Consider the following 24704-nt stretch of genomic DNA (forward strand, 5'->3'; position numbering starts at 1 on the left):
TTTTTATTTTAGTGGTGTTGAGAACACTAATGTAGTACGGAGTGTTATCCTCAAGATTCTTGTATTAATTTTTTTTTATCATATTAAAAAATATTAAATTTATTTTATATCATTATATTATTTTTAAATATGACAAAATGGTTGTAACATCGAGAGTTTTTACATATACATCCTTTTGACAATCGAATATCCCTTCCATTCGGATTTCTCAAGGAGACAATCGAATAGTGTTTCACATCCCTAATCGAATGTACTTGAGGAATCCTCTACGATGAGCCTTGAAAACTGGTACTCCTTCGTTGCTCTTGGCTTAATTACCTTTGTGCTATTGTAGTACATCGAATCTAAAAAGATGATTACATTAATGATATCGAGGGTCGATTGAGATGTCGATCACGTGTCGACCACACGTAGGATGTGGTATCTTATATCGATCTCCCAAGAGGTGGCTCTTCATTATTTATGCAATCTACACTTGAAACAATATATATATATATATATATATATATATTAGTATATTCAGGTTATTATAAGCCAAACACCATTAGTAATCTGAGGGGGTCTAGGAACAATTTACAGAAATATTTAGACATAGTGGAGCATCAGCAGCAGTAGCAGAATCTCCACCACTATACTATTATTATATGATGTTTTAGCCTTAAAATATATTATACGACCTTTCCACTGTCATCCTCGATGATAAACCCAATTCTGATTCACTGAATGAGCCATCAGTTTCAAGCATAAAATTGAAGTTAGGAGAACTCCCTGGACTGATAATAACACATGCCCAACTAAGCATTTTCACATACATGTTGTTTGAGTTTCAAACTTTCATTGCACGATAAGAAGGAAGGATGAGGCTTGTGATTGCAAAACTTGGCATCGTTTCTACTAAGCCACAGCATCGAAAGAGAGTTGGAATATGATTTAGGTTGTTGTTGGAAGAAATCAACATTTGACCTCCACAAAAAGCTACACTGGACCAGAAAATACCATTTGCGATTGAAAGCCAAAGAGGATCTGAAACTTGTCCGTCATGTTAATTTGGTGTGCATTTATTTCATTAAACTTGTCTCGTGATGTTGTTGCATAAGGTTGTCTCGTGATTGATCTGTTGTTGCATAAGGTTGTCTCGTGATTGATCGAAACGATCGCTAATGCAAGATGTTTTGCTTCTGGAAAGCAGCAAAAGATGGGATGATTAGCCGTCGCTTGTGAATTCTTGTTCTTTGGGGTATGGTTGGGTGTACAGAGAGACCATTTTGTCTCCTTCTTTATGACTTTGACGATCACCCGGGAGATGAGATGATTTGCTCGACTCTGCTGTAATGAAAGAGGTGGTCATGCTTGATCAGCATGGATGGATCTTATCGTGGTATGTATTGCTCCAATAACACAACAAGGCAATCTTCTATAGCTTCCAGAAACAACAACTAAGAAAGGATAGGAAAGAGATGAGAAATCTGACTGCTGAGAGATTTGAACTGTTTTGTTGCTAACAGCATAGAACTAAATAAGAAGAAGATGCAAAGAACTCAGATATCAGGAAAACTAATTTGTTAATCTTAAACATGTCAACGATCGACAAAAAGAAACATTATTATGTCACATTTGCTCCACAGCAGAAATTTTATTTTTTGGGTTTGCTTGAATGACAATAATCAGCAAGATTTCAGCAGAAACTGATTAACTATTGTCATATAAATACGAATTTACCCCCCATAAAGGCCGGCAACAATGGCTGATCCTCTCTTAGCATCATGCAAGCACTGCTGTCGATGATCTTAATGGCTGTTCACTGCTTGTAGCAAGAACCAGGGCCCAATGGAGCAGTTCTGCCTGGTCCTGCTACCGGCGCAACAGCAACCCCACTTTGGTTGAGCAAACATCTGAATCTAGCCAATCTTCCTGTGGCTTGCCTTGGGTCCTTGGCTAGTTTGTCAAGAGGAGTCCACAACCTCTCTTTGGAAAAAACAAATCGATTGCAGAATTCGGTAGATTCACGAAAGATGATCAGAAACACTTAATTAACAATGGCGTGAATTTTGACAAACAGTTTATACAAGTATTGATCTTTATCTCTGCTTTTGATACTACACAATACATTTTTCAGATATGAGTAGCATGCATGTTGAAGAAGACAACTTGATAATATGATTCTGTCGAAGTAAGGAGACAGCAGAGGTAGCACTCGGCTGGTTTGGTGCAGGTTGGTTATTCTTGAATCTTTCATATGAAAAAATTAAGTAGAATTATTTACCTCTATATCATAAATCTTGTATTGGCAAGTTTGATATTCTATACTACCACAGTACTTTGGATGCACAAGAAGATATCACTTGTTCTACAAACATGCAAGTTCAGATGTACAAAAGATGGTGGACTCATGCTGAGTTTGTGAATTTGTCAATGCACACATCTAGTGTCAGACCAATAAAGATATTACCATTTTGAAATGTTCAATTGATCTGTATGCGAATATGCATGGACTGATGTTTCCTGTCTGACCGAATGCCGATATTGGAACATATAGTTCGATAGCAATACAATACCATTACTTTTTAATTTGTTTTTCTATTTTATTCAATTATATATATACCGGTCTTATATTGGTTGGGTAGGTTATGGAAACTGATATCTAACCGAGATTTTAATGCTTAGTTTTCGCCAGTATTACCTGCAGCAGCTGCAGCACGAGGCCAGATGGTTTGCTCGATATCAGAGGCATCGATACTTTCTCCCCACATGCACACCTCACCACCAATGACCAATTTTTGCTGCTCAGGCGTGGAGATGTTTGTAAGGGGCTCATTCATGTAGAACTTCTGCCATGGGACATCCAAGTGATCCAAGTACCACTTCTCCTGGTTGCTCACAATGCATCTCATTCCGGCCGCCACCACCTTCTGTGCTACTCCACCACCAAGCCTGCAAGCACACAAGGAAAATTGTCTTATGACACCAACACAATCGATCCGGATCGCTGTACACATAAATAAATCCAAATTTTCAACATGCATTCTGATTTTTCTTTTTTTTTCGGGTGAGGATCTGGGAGAGGAAACACATGAGGTTTTTGAATGATGTAAAATAGTGTATCATCATAACTTTTTGTTTTGACTAGACAGATTGGACAAAGAAAAAATGGCATCAGGAGCATAATGCAATTAACATTCTATAAGAAATAATGATCTGATCTCATTGGATGATAAGTTTGTGCTGCATTAGTTTGTTCAGTTTTCCATGCTGACCAAAAGATGATGCTGAAAAAGCAAATTGTTACTATACATGTACATAGTCAAAAGATTATAAATATGTTTATTTTGACTAATATTAGACATTTTACAACATCAACTACAAGTATGATGAATAAATGATGGATGGTCTCTGTTCCAAACGTATCATCATGGTATCGATTATTACATGAGGGTTGTTAATGACCACATTTATTATCCAAAAAATCAACATTTGATGTGTGTTTTATCATTAATGATGAGAACTTACGTTTGACATATTTGAAAGCATATGTAAGATATCTTTCTCGTGTCAAAGTAAACCAAAAATAATTTTGATGAGATAGCTCAAGTTAGCAAAATATTCGATATATATCCCTCAAACATGAGAGACCTATGATCTGATTTATCCAAAGACAATAAAAGAAGGTTAGATCGGCTCCGAAAATTCTGAGAAATCGGCTAAACTATAAATTCTAAGAAATCTTTTTGATGAAAGAGGGATGATCGACGTAAAATACCTCACGAGAAACCAAACACCCCCTTGGGAACCAATGAGAAATAATTACCATATCTTTATCATTCTTGCCATTTGGTAGGCTATCCGAAACAACAGCACTCATCGTGTGCTGACAGCAACAGTAGCATCCCATATCTTGCAAGAACCCAGAGCCCATGGTCATGGTGATGGTGGTGTGCGTGATATGGTTGACGACAGCTCAGTTACGAGCGTTGCGGAGGAGCATCGAGGAATGGCCGGAGCGGGATCGGCGCCCATGGGCCCGGGATCGTGCGGTGGTGGAGGACCTGATGGTGTTCCGGCATCGGCTGCGCCGGTGCGTTGGCAAACGGTGACGAGGTTGAGGTTGTGGTGATGGTGGTCGTCGTGGACGCGGTGGAGTTGGAGACGCGATCGCAGGAAGGGCACATGGTAAGCGTGGTGGGAGGAGTCACGTGCATGTAGAACTGAGGCGACAGCTTCAGAGCTCTCAGCTCTTGCACTTCCTTTTGCAGGAACTCGCAGTCCACCTCTGTTTGCTTCAACTTCGTCCTGAGATTAACCCAAGCATTAACGAGATCAGTATACGAAGGTCACAGCATCATCACACCCAATTAATGGCCGGAGAAAGAATACCTTGCTCTTCGGTTCCGAAACCACACTTCCTCTTGCCTTGGCCTCAGGTTGAGTTGTTTGGCCGACGCCAGTTTTTGCTTCTGTCATCACGCAGGAGAAGCAGACCCATGCTAGCAACGATTGCTACACCAACGTGTATCGGTAGTCACGGAAGTAGACTTGTCTGACCACGAGGTACCTCCTTAGAGACGACGAGGTTTCCGATCACTCATGACCATTGACGACTGAAACGGGACCCATAGGACCAACATGTGGATCCCATCAACGCTGGCTTAAGGTGTTTAAGCGGGTGAAGATTTGCACGTCGCATGAAGTATTTTGCTGGCTTTGCTCACGTCGCTGTCACGGTCACCATCATTTTACGGGTGAGCTTTTGAGAGACAGTGGGTTCACGGATAAACCTTTGAGAGGCAGTGGGTTCCCAAATCGTTTATAAAATGGTTCTGAGCGAGTGAGTGAAATAGTAGTGTGTGAGATATGACCAAGGGTGCGATTCTGGTTGTCTTAATTTTATTTATTTTAATGATGATAATTATTATTTTTATTTATCTATCTTGGATGTGTGATTAAGTGTTAGGAATATGCTTTAATTTTGTTAATAAAAGATGCGGAGATGGTTAGCGGGCCGGAGAAGGAGATCGTTGGGTTTGTCCGTGGGTGCATCAAGACCGTGGCCTGAGGCACTCCCTTTCCTTATTATTACCCTCACCCTCGAAGCACCACACCGCCCCCATCTATGTGAAGGTGGACCTCCGCGGCTCCTCCTACTTGTACGAGATCTGCCGGACGCGTTACTAATGGTGGTGACGGCAACGTGGGCAGCCGACCGAGACTTACCTAACCACGATGTGCCTCTTCAGAGACGATGCGATTTCCGATCACTCATGACCATTGGTGACTTAAGCGGGACCCATAGGACCAACATGTGGATCCCATCAGCCCTGGTTTAAGGTATATAAGCGGATGAATATTTACTAGTCGCACGAAGTACTTTGCTAGCTTTGCTCATCCGCGAGCACGAGGAGGCAGAGTGCTAAGTGCTCCTCCTTTGTCGGCAAGTGATCGAAACACTTAGGTCCGAGGGAGAATCGTTTCGTATCAAACCTGAAAAAAAAAAAGCAAAAAAATTAAAAACGAAAAAGAAAAAAAAAATTGTGCAAAGTACTTCGTGCGAAATCTATATTTTCATCAATTTCGATATGGCCTTTTGTGTTCTTACATCTATGTAATTATTTCTCATTGGTTCCTGAGGGGATGTCTAGTTTCTCGTGAGGTATTTTGCCTCGATCATCCCTCTTTCATCAAAAAGATTTCTCAGAATCTCATAATTTTCGGAGCCCAACTAACCTTCTTTTATTGGCTTTGGATAAATCAGATCATAGATCTCTCATGTTTGAGGGATATATATCGAATATTTTGCTAACTTGAGCTATCTCATCAAAATTATTTTTGGTTTACTTTGACACGAGAAAGATATCTTACATATGCTTTCAAATATGGCAAATGTAAGTTCTCATCATTAATGATAAAACACACATCAAATGTTGATTTTTGGATAATAATTATGATCACTAACAACCCTCACGTATTCAGTGATACCATGATGATGCATGGGAACAGAGACCATCCATCATTCATCATACTTGTAGTTGATGTTGTAAAGTGTCTAATATTAGTCAAAATAAACATATTTATAAACCTTGACTGTGTATATATATATAGTAACAGTTTGCTTTTTTATCATCCATCCTTTGGTCTGCATGGCAAACTGAACAAACTAATGAAGCACAAACTTATCGACCAATGAGATCAGATCATTATTTCTTATAGAATGTTAATTGCATTATGCTCTTGATGCCATTATTTCAACTTCCAATCTGTCTAGTCAAAACAAAGGTTACTGCTTATATGATAGACTATCTTACATCATTCAGAAACCTCATGTGTTGCCTCTCTCAAATTCCCCCCTCCCCGCAAAAAAAACACATAATATATGTTGAAAATTTCGATTTATCGATGTGTACATCGATCTGGATCGATTGTGTTGGTGTCATCACTGACAATAAGACAATTTTCCTTGTGTGCTTGCAGGCTTGGTGGTAGAAAAATTAGGACAAGTGGTACTTGCTTTATATATTCTTCAAGATTTATTTAAGATTATAAATAGATTTTTAAAATTTATATATTAAATTGTATATTTCTTTTTTTTTTTCTATGAATCCCTAATTAAAAAAATATTTTCATATTCTTATAATGTAACTCAAAATCATAATAAATTATTAATATTATGATGATTCTTAATATGTTTATTTAAAAAACTAGAAAATATCTCGTTATGATCGATGCAACCTTTGTTGGTAAAATCTTTGATCGTAAATCTAACCATTATATCGTTTAATATTATTCTTTAAATTATATTTATATAATAGACTCTTTTATATTTATTAAGCAATTCGATGAGTTCTCAAACATCATTCTAGTCATTAATTTCAATTCTTCTTTTATTGCATCATACCATTTTTCAAAATCCTTACTTTTCAAAACTTGTGAAAACAATGAGAAATTATTTTAATTTCTATATCATAATCTAATTCTTATAGATATTATATATAATAATCATAAAGAACATATCTCATTTTGTTCTGACTTTTTTTTTAAACTACCGATTGTGATTGTTCTACATGATCATTAGCGATGGCATTAAAATCAAATAAGAGTTTCTCAGTATTATGTTATTATTCACCTAATTAATTCTTTTAATGATTTGAAGAATAACAATCTCTTGAAAATAATAAAGGAATATCAACTTGTATTTTCTCAATATCAAGATTAAATTTTAAGATTTTCACTCATACTTATTTGTTATTTTCTAAAAATTCTGCATTATTAGATTTAATTATCCTCATACTATGATTAGAATAATTATATATATATATATATATATATATATATATGAATTTTTTTAGATAAATAATAAAATATTTAGAAATAGATATTAAATCTAAATTTCTTTAATGTGAATTGAAGACCCATATATTTTTAGGACAATATGCAATGTTTCAAGTTGAGTATCCTATCAGTTCATAATTGAAAAAAAATGATGAAATTGATTTACTAGGAATCATATTCAAAATGCGCTTGAATGGCATATCGTGGATAAGCAATCCTTCCCCTTGGAGATACCATCATATCCAAGACTGTGGGCTGGTGCATGCTCCTACTCTGAGCGATATACGAAGGCTGATGCTCTTGAAATCGCACAGTAAGCAATGAATGGCTACATAAGCATCCTTTTCAAGGTTGTGGTATGTTTGTTCTTGGAGATTGTCACACTGGCCTAGCTCTGATCATTAACCAGCCATCTGTACCTAGCTCTCAACAAGAGATGGTGAATATGCTAGGGTTATACCTAGATCATTACAGGCATATGACTTTTTAGGACAAAAAGTTTGCATACAGATATATTTGAGTGTAACAGACATCTGAACTAAGAAGAAAGTAATTATTTTTTCTTATGTGATGTCTAGTTTCCTTTCATCAGTTGAAATATTATTTCTTGCAATGTATGACCCATATAATCTCCATCACACTACTGTTGTCAGTGTCTCTGCATCATCCCCTCATGCACATTTATCAGTGGCACATATGATCAGACTTCTTAAAATATACTTAAGTTTTAATTACATGCTAAGCAGGCCTACTTCTTCTCTGTGGTCATGCACATATATTAGTGGCACATATGACCCTCTGCTCTGATGAACATTGAACAAACCCCTAAGAATATACATTCTGGTGATAAGAATTGGGGACAAAAGCTCCTGTATGATGCCTCACATGCATGAATTATCATCTGCACTTGTGTATGTTTTTAAATGGTTCATATGTGTATACCTGTAATTTATATATCAGTATGAGTTTTATGGTGCTTCTTAGTTTCTTCATGACTGAATCTTTTTGTACTTCTAAACAAGAATATTTTCAGGTATGCAGAAAGAAGGGGAGTAAACGTGTTGGCTGAGATTGATGTGCCCGGCCATGCTCTCTCATGGTAGATAAAGTCCAAAGGCCTTTTAGCTCTTATTTTGTTGTATGGATTTAAAAATTCTTGAATTTTTAACTAAAAGAAATCATGTTGTTATTATATTAACTCATACTGCTCTTGGTGATCATAGCCTGCATCTTCAAAGATGTCTTATTTTCTGCAATGCAATAATATTCTTTTTCAATTTATTTGATTTTTCTCTGTGAATTGGGTTGGGAGTGATTACACAACCCAGATAAAACTCTATAAATTATCTTTTGTAGGGGTGTGGGCTATCCTGATTTGTGGCCCTCAGCTGAATGCCAAGAACCACTTGATGTCAGTAAAGAGTTCACATTCAAAGTAATTGATGGAATTCTTTCTGGTAAATTTTCTTCTTCTTGCTGTTTGCATCTAATACAATACGGTTTCAGTGATTTAGATGTTAACAAGACTAGCCACACATAATAATCAGGTTCCCAGAGGCACCTGACAAATAAAGCCAGAACTTTCTACAAGATTAACAGCAGAGTTTGATCATATCTGCAATTGATAATATTGGATGAATACAATACAGTGAATTGATACCTTTGATGTGACTTCTTTTCTAAGAATTTATTCTCAAAGTTCATGATATTTTTAGTTTAGAAAAGCAAGTTAGATTATCTTTCATGATGGTTGTTAGATGAATGACTAATTCCTGATTAATGTTTCAGATTTCACTAAGGTTTTCAAGTTCAGGTTTGTCCATTTGGGGGGGGTGATGAAGTTAACACAAGAAAGCTCATACATTTCCTGTTAATTGTAATAGCACCTCATTTGTTTATGCCTCAACATGTTCTTTTTAGTCATCATGGTCTGTGGTGGGCAAACTTGAAACTTGTAGAGACAACGGAAACTATCAAATACTACTTCACTGATTTAACTTTCTTTTTGGGTCATTTCTTGACATTTGATCTTTACAAAGTCACTTTTCATGTTTTCCTTTTGGACTTTTGTTTTTCTACCATTCATGTTTCATTTGATGTCTCATACAAATAGCAAAAGATGGCTTTAAGAAACAATTGTTTTAGAAGTTTAGATACTTCGAATCAAGGTTTTATTTTAATTTTGGTTACTGGACCCAGACATATCGAGTTTCAAAAAAAGATCTGAAAAATAAAAAATAAAAAAAAGGTTATTTTTTTTTATTTTTGGTTACTGGCCAATCATTGACATCATCTTGAATTTAACCGTCCGACCCTTCAACAAATGAATCCACGAAAACAACCGTCGGAGGCACCTACCAGGGAACATCATCTTCTTATTGGTGGAAAGAAGTGGGACTCGAAGGTACCACCAATGTGAGTCGATCGAAATGGGTCAATTCTACCATGGTGGTACACCCAAAACTACATGGTTCGCATCTGCCTACATCTCGCCGTCATCACCGTCACCCTGGCGATGTGCACCCACCATCACTGTCATTAATTGGGTGGTGCGTGACACATACGCCCCATAAGGATGATGATGCGCCATTACCCGCTACTTACTTTGTGGCGAAGCTCGCGTCGAGATTACATGATATGTGGCGCTATTCGTGCCACGCTGCCCTGCTCCTGCTCTTCATCCCTGATTAACGTATGCCTATGAACGTATAAATGTACATACACGTCACATCCTTCGAGCATGCTATTATGGACATGGGAACGGAATAGCTATGCCATTTCCATTATGTACACTGGAAGTAAGCAGAGGGACCGCGCAGCAATAGTTGCCATTTCCATTTGGAAATTCAACCCCTCTTCCTGTGCTTCTCTTACAGCTATGCATATAAAAAGAGGGAGGGAGAGAGTAACCGCACCTCCACACCTCGTCCCAACTACTGACTGAACCCCATACCTTACCCTTCCCATCTCTTTTCTCTCAACCCACCATTGATGCCCTTCAATTCATGCCAACCACTCTCTTCTGAAGAAAGAGAGAAGTTCCACTGCCATCACTTCCCCTCCTTGGGAAAGACACATACATATGTGAAGACACAAGCTGCAGCGGCGTGTTTCTGTTTGTTCTTCTTTTGCAGCACCATTGATGCCCTTCAATTCATGCCAACTACTCTTTTCTGAAGAAAGAGAGAAGTTCCACTGCCATCACTTATTTCCCCTACTTGGGAAAGACACAAGCTGCAGCGGCATGTTTCTGTTTCTTCTTCTTTTGCTTGCTGCATACTAAGTGATCGAGCCTAGTGGGAGGACAGAGGGAGAAATTGGCCGCCATACTAAGTGATCGAGCCTAGTGGGAGGACAGAGGGAGAAATTGGATGGTGGAGTTTATGGCGGTCGTGGTGATCAGGGGGTACGACGCGTAGCGGGACCCGGGGGGAGCAGATGTGGGAGGTGGGGTACAGCAGCGCTGCCATGTCCGCCACTCCCCTTCCTTCCTCATGCTCGTCCGTGTTCCTTCTCTTTTTTTCTTTTTCTTTTTGTGTTCCATTCTTTCCGATCATCTCCTGTTTCTGAGTTAACGCACTTTGGACATCCTTTTGTGATCTTATTCTCCTCAGTAAGTATGCGTATGTGTATGAAGAAGCACAATCATAATGTTAATAAAGGTGGCGGAGATGATTAGCAAGCCGGAGAAGGAGGACACCGTGACATCGGCGCCGCCTCTCGGCACCTTTCTTGCCGTCCCTCCTTCGCCAGTAATCCCTGCCACCACCCGTGAATGATCGCGCGTGGGCCCTGTCCCGCAGGTCCCGTGATGATTCCTCCCACCCGTGAACGACGACGCTACAAGGCGTGGAGACCCCGCAGGTCCCGTGATGATCCCTCCCACCCGTGAACGACGCAACAAGGCGTGGGGACCCCGCAGGTCCCGTGATGATCCCTCCCACCCGTGAACGACGCAACAAGGCGTGGGGACCCCGCAGTTCCCGTGATGATCCCTCCCACCCGTGAACGACGTCACAAGGCGACCCCGCAGGTCCCGTGATGATCCCTCCCACCCGTGAACGACGCGGCTGCCGAGCGGTGGCGACGTACGAGCCTCTCTCGCATCACACTAATTACTGTCTTTAATACTAATCTAATCGAATGGCATCCGGGGATTACACGTCCTCGCCAACCCGCCCTCCCTCGGCACCTTCCTTGCCGTCCCCTCGGGCTGCTCCTTCGCTGTCCGGTGTGAGGGGGCGGGCGCGTTCGTTGCCGTCCCGCCCGCCTCGTGGGTGGTGGCCAGCGTGTGGAACTCCAAGGAGGTGTTCCCGCTGGAGGTTCGGGGGGCAGGGCGTTGGCGGCGAGGGCTGGCGCGGGCGAGCCGCGCGGTGGACCGGGCGCTACCGTGGCTGCGCATACCCCGCTGGAGCGGCTCGCACGCCGCCATCACTCGGCAGCCGGGGCCCCCCCACGCCGTGTTGTCCGCGTGACGAAGTTCACGGGTGGGATGTATCAGGGGTGGGAGTTCAGGGGTGTGAAGGATCACGGGAAGGCGCACTACTTGCGCGTGCGCCTGCTCCTGTGAGACGATGTGGATGTCTCGTAAGGGCTGTTTCTGCTTGGACGAGATCTGCATGTTAATGATGGTGACGATAACGTGGGCAGACGATGAGGTTTCCAATCACTCATAATCATTGACGACTGAAACGGGTTCATAGGATAACATGCGGATCCCATCATCGCTGGCTTAAGCTATTTCAGTGTGTGAACAGTTCCCTTTCGCATTCACCTCACGGGTGGTTTTTTTTAGAACGAATGGATTCGAGGCGTCTATAAATACAATGGTTCTGATACACATTCGAGTCATTCGAGTACGAGTGACTGACTGTGTGTACGAGTGATGGCTAAGTGTTTAATATTTTTTATCTTTATGCTAATTACTATATTTGTTTTGATAATGTCAGTTTATGGGATAAGTAAAGAAGAGTGCTGCAGGCTTCGTCTGCCGTGCTGCTCCTCGTGCTGCTCCTCTTCAGCTATTAAGATTAATAGCACTGTGTAGTTTGTTATTGTAATCCTCCTCGTACTTTATCTAGTGAATGTGTTTTAATTTTGTAATATATATGGTTGTGTTTGTACGTGGATATTATGAATGAAATGAAATGAGGAGGTTAAATCTGTGTTACGGTAAAAATTTTCTTTTGTTTTTTGTTTTTTTTTTTTTTCTTTCTTTGTTTTTTCAGGTTTGATAGGAGATCCAAGCGCTTCGATCACCTGCCGGCAAAGGAGGAGTACTTGGCTCTGCCTCCTCGTGCTCGCTCGCGGATGAGGGCCCGGTGCTCATGCCAATGTTGACCTCCGACTCGGCACCGCCGGCGAAGCTCGAGTACAGGCCTTCCGTCTGCGGGAAGGCATTCGGGTCGTACCAGGCCCTGGGCGGGCACAATGCCAGCCATCGGAAGCCTAGCAGCGGCGTCGAGGAAGCCTCGGCCTCGGGGCTCTTCCACGGCAAGCGCAAGCACCACCGCGGCGGCCTCCGGCGGCGGCAGGGTGCACCGGTGCTCCCTCGGTGTGCCTGAAGACGTTTCCGTTGGGGCAAGCGCTGGGGGGCACAAGAGGTACCACAACGACGGGAGCGTCGGCAGCGGCAGTCCCTCGGCGGCGATGACGTCGTCGGAGGCGGCGAGCTCGAGGCACAGGGCGTTCTATCTGAACCCGCCAACGTCGCCGAACCCGGAGTTCGACGACGTAAACGGGGTGCAGAGCCTGTCAGCCTTCAAGAAACCGAGACCTGTCATCCCGGCATGAGCGAGTCAACTCCAGTGCGTGGAATATTGGTCATTCGTTGTGTACAGAGAATGACCCATTCTTTGTAGCTGAAGTCGATTCTTTCCCTAACGTCAAATTGATTTCTTTAGAAATCGTTTTCGATGGAGGAATTTACCTGCTTTAGTAAATTCATGTTGAATTGTATTTCTCAATTGTGTTGCCAATCTTTTTGTACGTATCATAAAAAATAATTTTCACGATTCTTTTGCGGAGGTTCTTTAGACCTATTATTATAACTCACTGTTTATTCCGTGCCACAGACTGGGATCATTCTGATGCCTGATATCAAACTCTCTTATTGTTCACATTTTTTCATTCTGGGATTTACCGAACAACTTCAACTTCGTTATCGGGAAGTTATATTAGCTGGTGCCTTGGTGTTTATATTTTTGCTTCCAGAAGGAGTCATGGCAGCTACGATCGGTCAGGTAAGATGAATATTGAGACAACCTTGTAAATATTTTTCTTCTCATCCAGCTTAATATAATAATTATTATATTGTAGGGATTTTCAACTAAGCTTTTGTTAGAGATCATTATTGGGTACTTGCAGTCGGGTAAACCTATTGCAAATATAACATTCACAACATACGGCTCTACTGCACTTGTTACGGCAAAATTTTTCATTGTACAACTGAAGCTAGCACATTACATGAAGATTCCTCCAAAAGTAATGTTCTTGATACAGGTATTTTCTGGTTAGCTTCGGTGTCCAACTGTGGACCTTATAGTCGGTGAAAAATATATGTTATCCAGAATTATTGCCCAAAGGAAGTACTTGGACATGCCCTTGGGAAAGAAGGTCATTCGCATTAGGAGTCACATGGGGTGTTATAGGTCCAACTAGAATGTTCTATCCTCATGGCACGTACTCCATCATCTTTATCTTCATTATTATTGGATTCCTTGCACCGGTGGGAGTGTGGATATTATCACGTTTATACCCAAAAAAAACATGGATAAGACTTATTAACTGGCCAGTTATATTCAGTGTTGGTTCCATCATGCCTCCTGCCACTTCGGTTATTATTTGGTCATGGTTTATAGTTGGCTTAATATTTAACTACTTTGTCTTCCGAAAGTTCAAAAGGTGGTGGGCGCATTATAATTATCTGTTATCAGTTGGATTGAATTTCGGAGCAGCTTTTTTTAACTATTTTTGTTATTATATTTCTTCAATTTCGGGATATATATGGACCAGATTGGTGGGAATTAGAGATGGATGATCATTGCCCCTCGGCTCATTGTCCTACAGCATCAGGAGTTGTCGTAGAAGGTTGTCCCATGATCAATTGAGTGATCAATCGTAGGTGACTACCATTAATTTGTCGAAAGGGTGTTATTGTTTATGATTCAGTTATTAAAACAACATAATTTGTTGTTAAAATAGATACTTTGACCTGTACAATCTCTTGGGTACGGAGTAAAAAATAAAAGGAGCTCTAACAAACGAGGTAAGGTCTAAAACTAACACCACACAAATTTTTCGTATAAAAGGTTTATGAGAAAGTGATTATTTTGCTATGCTAAAGAAACTTTATAAATTATTATATTTTATTCCACAAAAAAAACACCTTCATCTATGTGTCGTCAAGTCCCGAAGACGATGTTCATGTTGTTCAACAGAGAATATCATTGTCATTTAATAAAATAATATAATAATATCAAAATAAGATATTTAGATTAAAATAACCCATAGATTATGCGCTTATTAATCTTGAATTACTATTTTTTTTTAATATTGAATTAACGTTTAGATTAACAATACAATATAATGTTTCACCCATCCCATATATATGAGGGTTAAATTGAAAATGCATATTTACAAATCTCATCAAGTTTAGCAATTCAGCTTTTCACCGGAAATCAAAAGGGGTAAAATTAGATATACATATTCTTGTTCGCATTTCTAAGTCTTCGCTACAAGAGAGAAAAATTTGAGCTAATATTTTTTTTATTTTAGTGGTGTTGAGAACACTAATGTAGTACGGAGTGTTATCCTCAAGATTCTTGTATTAATTTTTTTTTATCATATTAAAAAATATTAAATTTATTTTATATCATTATATTATTTTTAAATATGACAAAATGGTTGTAACATCGAGAGTTTTTACATATACATCCTTTTGACAATCGAATATCCCTTCCATTCGGATTTCTCAAGGAGACAATCGAATAGTGTTTCACATCCCTAATCGAATGTACTTGAGGAATCCTCTACGATGAGCCTTGAAAACTGGTACTCCTTCGTTGCTCTTGGCTTAATTACCTTTGTGCTATTGTAGTACATCGAATCTAAAAAGATGATTACATTAATGATATCGAGGGTCGATTGAGATGTCGATCACGTGTCGACCACACGTAGGATGTGGTATCTTATATCGATCTCCCAAGAGGTGGCTCTTCATTATTTATGCAATCTACACTTGAAACAATATATATATATATATATATATATATTAGTATATTCAGGTTATTATAAGCCAAACACCATTAGTAATCTGAGGGGGTCTAGGAACAATTTACAGAAATATTTAGACATAGTGGAGCATCAGCAGCAGTAGCAGAATCTCCACCACTATACTATTATTATATGATGTTTTAGCCTTAAAATATATTATACGACCTTTCCACTGTCATCCTCGATGATAAACCCAATTCTGATTCACTGAATGAGCCATCAGTTTCAAGCATAAAATTGAAGTTAGGAGAACTCCCTGGACTGATAATAACACATGCCCAACTAAGCATTTTCACATACATGTTGTTTGAGTTTCAAACTTTCATTGCACGATAAGAAGGAAGGATGAGGCTTGTGATTGCAAAACTTGGCATCGTTTCTACTAAGCCACAGCATCGAAAGAGAGTTGGAATATGATTTAGGTTGTTGTTGGAAGAAATCAACATTTGACCTCCACAAAAAGCTACACTGGACCAGAAAATACCATTTGCGATTGAAAGCCAAAGAGGATCTGAAACTTGTCCGTCATGTTAATTTGGTGTGCATTTATTTCATTAAACTTGTCTCGTGATGTTGTTGCATAAGGTTGTCTCGTGATTGATCTGTTGTTGCATAAGGTTGTCTCGTGATTGATCGAAACGATCGCTAATGCAAGATGTTTTGCTTCTGGAAAGCAGCAAAAGATGGGATGATTAGCCGTCGCTTGTGAATTCTTGTTCTTTGGGGTATGGTTGGGTGTACAGAGAGACCATTTTGTCTCCTTCTTTATGACTTTGACGATCACCCGGGAGATGAGATGATTTGCTCGACTCTGCTGTAATGAAAGAGGTGGTCATGCTTGATCAGCATGGATGGATCTTATCGTGGTATGTATTGCTCCAATAACACAACAAGGCAATCTTCTATAGCTTCCAGAAACAACAACTAAGAAAGGATAGGAAAGAGATGAGAAATCTGACTGCTGAGAGATTTGAACTGTTTTGTTGCTAACAGCATAGAACTAAATAAGAAGAAGATGCAAAGAACTCAGATATCAGGAAAACTAATTTGTTAATCTTAAACATGTCAACGATCGACAAAAAGAAACATTATTATGTCACATTTGCTCCACAGCAGAAATTTTATTTTTTGGGTTTGCTTGAATGACAATAATCAGCAAGATTTCAGCAGAAACTGATTAACTATTGTCATATAAATACGAATTTACCCCCCATAAAGGCCGGCAACAATGGCTGATCCTCTCTTAGCATCATGCAAGCACTGCTGTCGATGATCTTAATGGCTGTTCACTGCTTGTAGCAAGAACCAGGGCCCAATGGAGCAGTTCTGCCTGGTCCTGCTACCGGCGCAACAGCAACCCCACTTTGGTTGAGCAAACATCTGAATCTAGCCAATCTTCCTGTGGCTTGCCTTGGGTCCTTGGCTAGTTTGTCAAGAGGAGTCCACAACCTCTCTTTGGAAAAAACAAATCGATTGCAGAATTCGGTAGATTCACGAAAGATGATCAGAAACACTTAATTAACAATGGCGTGAATTTTGACAAACAGTTTATACAAGTATTGATCTTTATCTCTGCTTTTGATACTACACAATACATTTTTCAGATATGAGTAGCATGCATGTTGAAGAAGACAACTTGATAATATGATTCTGTCGAAGTAAGGAGACAGCAGAGGTAGCACTCGGCTGGTTTGGTGCAGGTTGGTTATTCTTGAATCTTTCATATGAAAAAATTAAGTAGAATTATTTACCTCTATATCATAAATCTTGTATTGGCAAGTTTGATATTCTATACTACCACAGTACTTTGGATGCACAAGAAGATATCACTTGTTCTACAAACATGCAAGTTCAGATGTACAAAAGATGGTGGACTCATGCTGAGTTTGTGAATTTGTCAATGCACACATCTAGTGTCAGACCAATAAAGATATTACCATTTTGAAATGTTCAATTGATCTGTATGCGAATATGCATGGACTGATGTTTCCTGTCTGACCGAATGCCGATATTGGAACATATAGTTCGATAGCAATACAATACCATTACTTTTTAATTTGTTTTTCTATTTTATTCAATTATATATATACCGGTCTTATATTGGTTGGGTAGGTTATGGAAACTGATATCTAACCGAGATTTTAATGCTTAGTTTTCGCCAGTATTACCTGCAGCAGCTGCAGCACGAGGCCAGATGGTTTGCTCGATATCAGAGGCATCGATACTTTCTCCCCACATGCACACCTCACCACCAATGACCAATTTTTGCTGCTCAGGCGTGGAGATGTTTGTAAGGGGCTCATTCATGTAGAACTTCTGCCATGGGACATCCAAGTGATCCAAGTACCACTTCTCCTGGTTGCTCACAATGCATCTCATTCCGGCCGCCACCACCTTCTGTGCTACTCCACCACCAAGCCTGCAAGCACACAAGGAAAATTGTCTTATGACACCAACACAATCGATCCGGATCGCTGTACACATAAATAAATCCAAATTTTCAACATGCATTCTGATTTTTCTTTTTTTTTCGGGTGAGGATCTGGGAGAGGAAACACATGAGGTTTTTGAATGATGTAAAATAGTGTATCATCATAACTTTTTGTTTTGACTAGACAGATTGGACAAAGAAAAAATGGCATCAAGAGCATAATGCAATTAACATTCTATAAGAAATAATGATCTGATCTCATTGGATGATAAGTTTGTGCTGCATTAGTTTGTTCAGTTTTCCATGCTGACCAAAAGATGATGCTGAAAAAGCAAATTGTTACTATACATGTACATAGTCAAAAGATTATAAATATGTTTATTTTGACTAATATTAGACATTTTACAACATCAACTACAAGTATGATGAATAAATGATGGATGGTCTCTGTTCCAAACGTATCATCATGGTATCGATTATTACATGAGGGTTGTTAATGACCACATTTATTATCCAAAAAATCAACATTTGATGTGTGTTTTATCATTAATGATGAGAACTTACGTTTGACATATTTGAAAGCATATGTAAGATATCTTTCTCGTGTCAAAGTAAACCAAAAATAATTTTGATGAGATAGCTCAAGTTAGCAAAATATTCGATATATATCCCTCAAACATGAGAGACCTATGATCTGATTTATCCAAAGACAATAAAAGAAGGTTAGATCGGCTCCGAAAATTCTGAGAAATCGGCTAAACTATAAATTCTAAGAAATCTTTTTGATGAAAGAGGGATGATCGACGTAAAATACCTCACGAGAAACCAAACACCCCCTTGGGAACCAATGAGAAATAATTACCATATCTTTATCATTCTTGCCATTTGGTAGGCTATCCGAAACAACAGCACTCATCGTGTGCTGACAGCAACAGTAGCATCCCATATCTTGCAAGAACCCAGAGCCCATGGTCATGGTGATGGTGGTGTGCGTGATATGGTTGACGACAGCTCAGTTACGAGCGTTGCGGAGGAGCATCGAGGAATGGCCGGAGCGGGATCGGCGCCCATGGGCCCGGGATCGTGCGGTGGTGGAGGACCTGATGGTGTTCCGGCATCGGCTGCGCCGGTGCGTTGGCAAACGGTGACGAGGTTGAGGTTGTGGTGATGGTGGTCGTCGTGGACGCGGTGGAGTTGGAGACGCGATCGCAGGAAGGGCACATGGTAAGCGTGGTGGGAGGAGTCACGTGCATGTAGAACTGAGGCGACAGCTTCAGAGCTCTCAGCTCTTGCACTTCCTTTTGCAGGAACTCGCAGTCCACCTCTGTTTGCTTCAACTTCGTCCTGAGATTAACCCAAGCATTAACGAGATCAGTATACGAAGGTCACAGCATCATCACACCCAATTAATGGCCGGAGAAAGAATACCTTGCTCTTCGGTTCCGAAACCACACTTCCTCTTGCCTTGGCCTCAGGTTGAGTTGTTTGGCCGACGCCAGTTTTTGCTTCTGTCATCACGCAGGAGAAGCAGACCCATGCTAGCAACGATTGCTACACCAACGTGTATCGGTAGTCACGGAAGTAGACTTGTCTGACCACGAGGTACCTCCTTAGAGACGACGAGGTTTCCGATCACTCATGACCATTGACGACTGAAACGGGACCCATAGGACCAACATGTGGATCCCATCAACGCTGGCTTAAGGTGTTTAAGCGGGTGAAGATTTGCACGTCGCATGAAGTATTTTGCTGGCTTTGCTCACGTCGCTGTCACGGTCACCATCATTTTACGGGTGAGCTTTTGAGAGACAGTGGGTTCACGGATAAACCTTTGAGAGGCAGTGGGTTCCCAAATCGTTTATAAAATGGTTCTGAGCGAGTGAGTGAAATAGTAGTGTGTGAGATATGACCAAGGGTGCGATTCTGGTTGTCTTAATTTTATTTATTTTAATGATGATAATTATTATTTTTATTTATCTATCTTGGATGTGTGATTAAGTGTTAGGAATATGCTTTAATTTTGTTAATAAAAGATGCGGAGATGGTTAGCGGGCCGGAGAAGGAGATCGTTGGGTTTGTCCGTGGGTGCATCAAGACCGTGGCCTGAGGCACTCCCTTTCCTTGTTATTACCCTCACCCTCGAAGCACCACACCGCCCCCATCTATGTGAAGGTGGACCTCCGCGGCTCCTCCTACTTGTACGAGATCTGCCGGACGCGTTACTAATGGTGGTGACGGCAACGTGGGCAGCCGACCGAGACTTACCTAACCACGATGTGCCTCTTCAGAGACGATGCGATTTCCGATCACTCATGACCATTGGTGACTTAAGCGGGACCCATAGGACCAACATGTGGATCCCATCAGCCCTGGTTTAAGGTATATAAGCGGATGAATATTTACTAGTCGCACGAAGTACTTTGCTAGCTTTGCTCATCCGCGAGCACGAGGAGGCAGAGTGCTAAGTGCTCCTCCTTTGTCGGCAAGTGATCGAAACACTTAGGTCCGAGGGAGAATCGTTTCGTATCAAACCTGAAAAAAAAAAAGCAAAAAAATTAAAAACGAAAAAGAAAAAAAAAATTGTGCAAAGTACTTCGTGCGAAATCTATATTTTCATCAATTTCGATATGGCCTTTTGTGTTCTTACATCTATGTAATTATTTCTCATTGGTTCCTGAGGGGATGTCTAGTTTCTCGTGAGGTATTTTGCCTCGATCATCCCTCTTTCATCAAAAAGATTTCTCAGAATCTCATAATTTTCGGAGCCCAACTAACCTTCTTTTATTGGCTTTGGATAAATCAGATCATAGATCTCTCATGTTTGAGGGATATATATCGAATATTTTGCTAACTTGAGCTATCTCATCAAAATTATTTTTGGTTTACTTTGACACGAGAAAGATATCTTACATATGCTTTCAAATATGGCAAATGTAAGTTCTCATCATTAATGATAAAACACACATCAAATGTTGATTTTTGGATAATAATTATGATCACTAACAACCCTCACGTATTCAGTGATACCATGATGATGCATGGGAACAGAGACCATCCATCATTCATCATACTTGTAGTTGATGTTGTAAAGTGTCTAATATTAGTCAAAATAAACATATTTATAAACCTTGACTGTGTATATATATATAGTAACAGTTTGCTTTTTTATCATCCATCCTTTGGTCTGCATGGCAAACTGAACAAACTAATGAAGCACAAACTTATCGACCAATGAGATCAGATCATTATTTCTTATAGAATGTTAATTGCATTATGCTCTTGATGCCATTATTTCAACTTCCAATCTGTCTAGTCAAAACAAAGGTTACTGCTTATATGATAGACTATCTTACATCATTCAGAAACCTCATGTGTTGCCTCTCTCAAATTCCCCCCTCCCCGCAAAAAAAACACATAATATATGTTGAAAATTTCGATTTATCGATGTGTACATCGATCTGGATCGATTGTGTTGGTGTCATCACTGACAATAAGACAATTTTCCTTGTGTGCTTGCAGGCTTGGTGGTAGAAAAATTAGGACAAGTGGTACTTGCTTTATATATTCTTCAAGATTTATTTAAGATTATAAATAGATTTTTAAAATTTATATATTAAATTGTATATTTCTTTTTTTTTTTCTATGAATCCCTAATTAAAAAAATATTTTCATATTCTTATAATGTAACTCAAAATCATAATAAATTATTAATATTATGATGATTCTTAATATGTTTATTTAAAAAACTAGAAAATATCTCGTTATGATCGATGCAACCTTTGTTGGTAAAATCTTTGATCGTAAATCTAACCATTATATCGTTTAATATTATTCTTTAAATTATATTTATATAATAGACTCTTTTATATTTATTAAGCAATTCGATGAGTTCTCAAACATCATTCTAGTCATTAATTTCAATTCTTCTTTTATTGCATCATACCATTTTTCAAAATCCTTACTTTTCAAAACTTGTGAAAACAATGAGAAATTATTTTAATTTCTATATCATAATCTAATTCTTATAGATATTATATATAATAATCATAAAGAACATATCTCATTTTGTTCTGACTTTTTTTTTAAACTACCGATTGTGATTGTTCTACATGATCATTAGCGATGGCATTAAAATCAAATAAGAGTTTCTCAGTATTATGTTATTATTCACCTAATTAATTCTTTTAATGATTTGAAGAATAACAATCTCTTGAAAATAATAAAGGAATATCAACTTGTATTTTCTCAATATCAAGATTAAATTTTAAGATTTTCACTCATACTTATTTGTTATTTTCTAAAAATTCTGCATTATTAGATTTAATTATCCTCATACTATGATTAGAATAATTATATATATATATATATATATATATATGAATTTTTTTAGATAAATAATAAAATATTTAGAAATAGATATTAAATCTAAATTTCTTTAATGTGAATTGAAGACCCATATATTTTTAGGACAATATGCAATGTTTCAAGTTGAGTATCCTATCAGTTCATAATTGAAAAAAAATGATGAAATTGATTTACTAGGAATCATATTCAAAATGCGCTTGAATGGCATATCGTGGATAAGCAATCCTTCCCCTTGGAGATACCATCATATCCAAGACTGTGGGCTGGTGCATGCTCCTACTCTGAGCGATATACGAAGGCTGATGCTCTTGAAATCGCACAGTAAGCAATGAATGGCTACATAAGCATCCTTTTCAAGGTTGTGGTATGTTTGTTCTTGGAGATTGTCACACTGGCCTAGCTCTGATCATTAACCAGCCATCTGTACCTAGCTCTCAACAAGAGATGGTGAATATGCTAGGGTTATACCTAGATCATTACAGGCATATGACTTTTTAGGACAAAAAGTTTGCATACAGATATATTTGAGTGTAACAGACATCTGAACTAAGAAGAAAGTAATTATTTTTTCTTATGTGATGTCTAGTTTCCTTTCATCAGTTGAAATATTATTTCTTGCAATGTATGACCCATATAATCTCCATCACACTACTGTTGTCAGTGTCTCTGCATCATCCCCTCATGCACATTTATCAGTGGCACATATGATCAGACTTCTTAAAATATACTTAAGTTTTAATTACATGCTAAGCAGGCCTACTTCTTCTCTGTGGTCATGCACATATATTAGTGGCACATATGACCCTCTGCTCTGATGAACATTGAACAAACCCCTAAGAATATACATTCTGGTGATAAGAATTGGGGACAAAAGCTCCTGTATGATGCCTCACATGCATGAATTATCATCTGCACTTGTGTATGTTTTTAAATGGTTCATATGTGTATACCTGTAATTTATATATCAGTATGAGTTTTATGGTGCTTCTTAGTTTCTTCATGACTGAATCTTTTTGTACTTCTAAACAAGAATATTTTCAGGTATGCAGAAAGAAGGGGAGTAAACGTGTTGGCTGAGATTGATGTGCCCGGCCATGCTCTCTCATGGTAGATAAAGTCCAAAGGCCTTTTAGCTCTTATTTTGTTGTATGGATTTAAAAATTCTTGAATTTTTAACTAAAAGAAATCATGTTGTTATTATATTAACTCATACTGCTCTTGGTGATCATAGCCTGCATCTTCAAAGATGTCTTATTTTCTGCAATGCAATAATATTCTTTTTCAATTTATTTGATTTTTCTCTGTGAATTGGGTTGGGAGTGATTACACAACCCAGATAAAACTCTATAAATTATCTTTTGTAGGGGTGTGGGCTATCCTGATTTGTGGCCCTCAGCTGAATGCCAAGAACCACTTGATGTCAGTAAAGAGTTCACATTCAAAGTAATTGATGGAATTCTTTCTGGTAAATTTTCTTCTTCTTGCTGTTTGCATCTAATACAATACGGTTTCAGTGATTTAGATGTTAACAAGACTAGCCACACATAATAATCAGGTTCCCAGAGGCACCTGACAAATAAAGCCAGAACTTTCTACAAGATTAACAGCAGAGTTTGATCATATCTGCAATTGATAATATTGGATGAATACAATACAGTGAATTGATACCTTTGATGTGACTTCTTTTCTAAGAATTTATTCTCAAAGTTCATGATATTTTTAGTTTAGAAAAGCAAGTTAGATTATCTTTCATGATGGTTGTTAGATGAATGACTAATTCCTGATTAATGTTTCAGATTTCACTAAGGTTTTCAAGTTCAGGTTTGTCCATTTGGGGGGGGTGATGAAGTTAACACAAGAAAGCTCATACATTTCCTGTTAATTGTAATAGCACCTCATTTGTTTATGCCTCAACATGTTCTTTTTAGTCATCATGGTCTGTGGTGGGCAAACTTGAAACTTGTAGAGACAACGGAAACTATCAAATACTACTTCACTGATTTAACTTTCTTTTTGGGTCATTTCTTGACATTTGATCTTTACAAAGTCACTTTTCATGTTTTCCTTTTGGACTTTTGTTTTTCTACCATTCATGTTTCATTTGATGTCTCATACAAATAGCAAAAGATGGCTTTAAGAAACAATTGTTTTAGAAGTTTAGATACTTCGAATCAAGGTTTTATTTTAATTTTGGTTACTGGACCCAGACATATCGAGTTTCAAAAAAAGATCTGAAAAATAAAAAATAAAAAAAAGGTTATTTTTTTTTATTTTTGGTTACTGGCCAATCATTGACATCATCTTGAATTTAACC

General features: G+C 38.7%; 2 protein-coding genes and 1 long non-coding RNA gene across 9 annotated transcripts; 1 reads left to right on the forward strand and 2 right to left on the reverse strand.

The window, feature by feature from the left end:
• Window positions 1-1545: 1545 nt before the first annotated feature.
• On the reverse strand, window positions 1546-4505 carry LOC135640368 (beta-hexosaminidase 3-like). 4 transcript variants are annotated; one of them, XM_065154725.1, is made up of 4 exons: window positions 4372-4505; window positions 3806-4287; window positions 2681-2931; window positions 1546-1965 (listed from the first exon to the last, which is right to left on the reverse strand). In XM_065154725.1, exons 2-4 carry the CDS (start codon window positions 3826-3828, stop codon window positions 1799-1801), a joined length of 441 nt encoding a protein of 146 aa, XP_065010797.1. In that variant the 5' UTR covers window positions 3829-4287; window positions 4372-4505; the 3' UTR covers window positions 1546-1798. The 4 variants fall into 3 exon arrangements, 1 of the variants encoding a protein (XP_065010797.1); XR_010497293.1 differs by having other exon boundaries at window positions 3758-4287; XR_010497294.1 differs by having other exon boundaries at window positions 1546-2931.
• Window positions 4506-9584: 5079 nt separating this feature from the next.
• LOC135641003 (uncharacterized) lies at window positions 9585-13346 on the forward strand. The gene is made up of 2 exons (XR_010497519.1): window positions 9585-12376; window positions 12549-13346. It is a non-coding gene; the product is annotated as an uncharacterized LOC135641003 (long non-coding RNA).
• A 3281-nt stretch (window positions 13347-16627) lies between these two features.
• On the reverse strand, window positions 16628-19587 carry LOC103971153 (beta-hexosaminidase 3-like). Of its 4 annotated transcripts, none has more exons than XM_065154718.1 (4): window positions 19454-19587; window positions 18888-19369; window positions 17763-18013; window positions 16628-17047 (listed from the first exon to the last, which is right to left on the reverse strand). In XM_065154718.1, exons 2-4 carry the CDS (start codon window positions 18908-18910, stop codon window positions 16881-16883), a joined length of 441 nt encoding a protein of 146 aa, XP_065010790.1. In that variant the 5' UTR covers window positions 18911-19369; window positions 19454-19587; the 3' UTR covers window positions 16628-16880. The 4 variants fall into 3 exon arrangements, 1 of the variants encoding a protein (XP_065010790.1); XR_010497290.1 differs by having other exon boundaries at window positions 18840-19369; XR_010497291.1 differs by having other exon boundaries at window positions 16628-18013.
• Between the last annotated feature and the right edge of the window lie 5117 nt (window positions 19588-24704).

The sequence above is a fragment of the Musa acuminata genome, chromosome BXJ3-6 (assembly GCF_036884655.1).
Source record: "Musa acuminata AAA Group cultivar baxijiao chromosome BXJ3-6, Cavendish_Baxijiao_AAA, whole genome shotgun sequence".
NCBI classification, from domain to species: domain Eukaryota; kingdom Viridiplantae; phylum Streptophyta; class Magnoliopsida; order Zingiberales; family Musaceae; genus Musa; species Musa acuminata.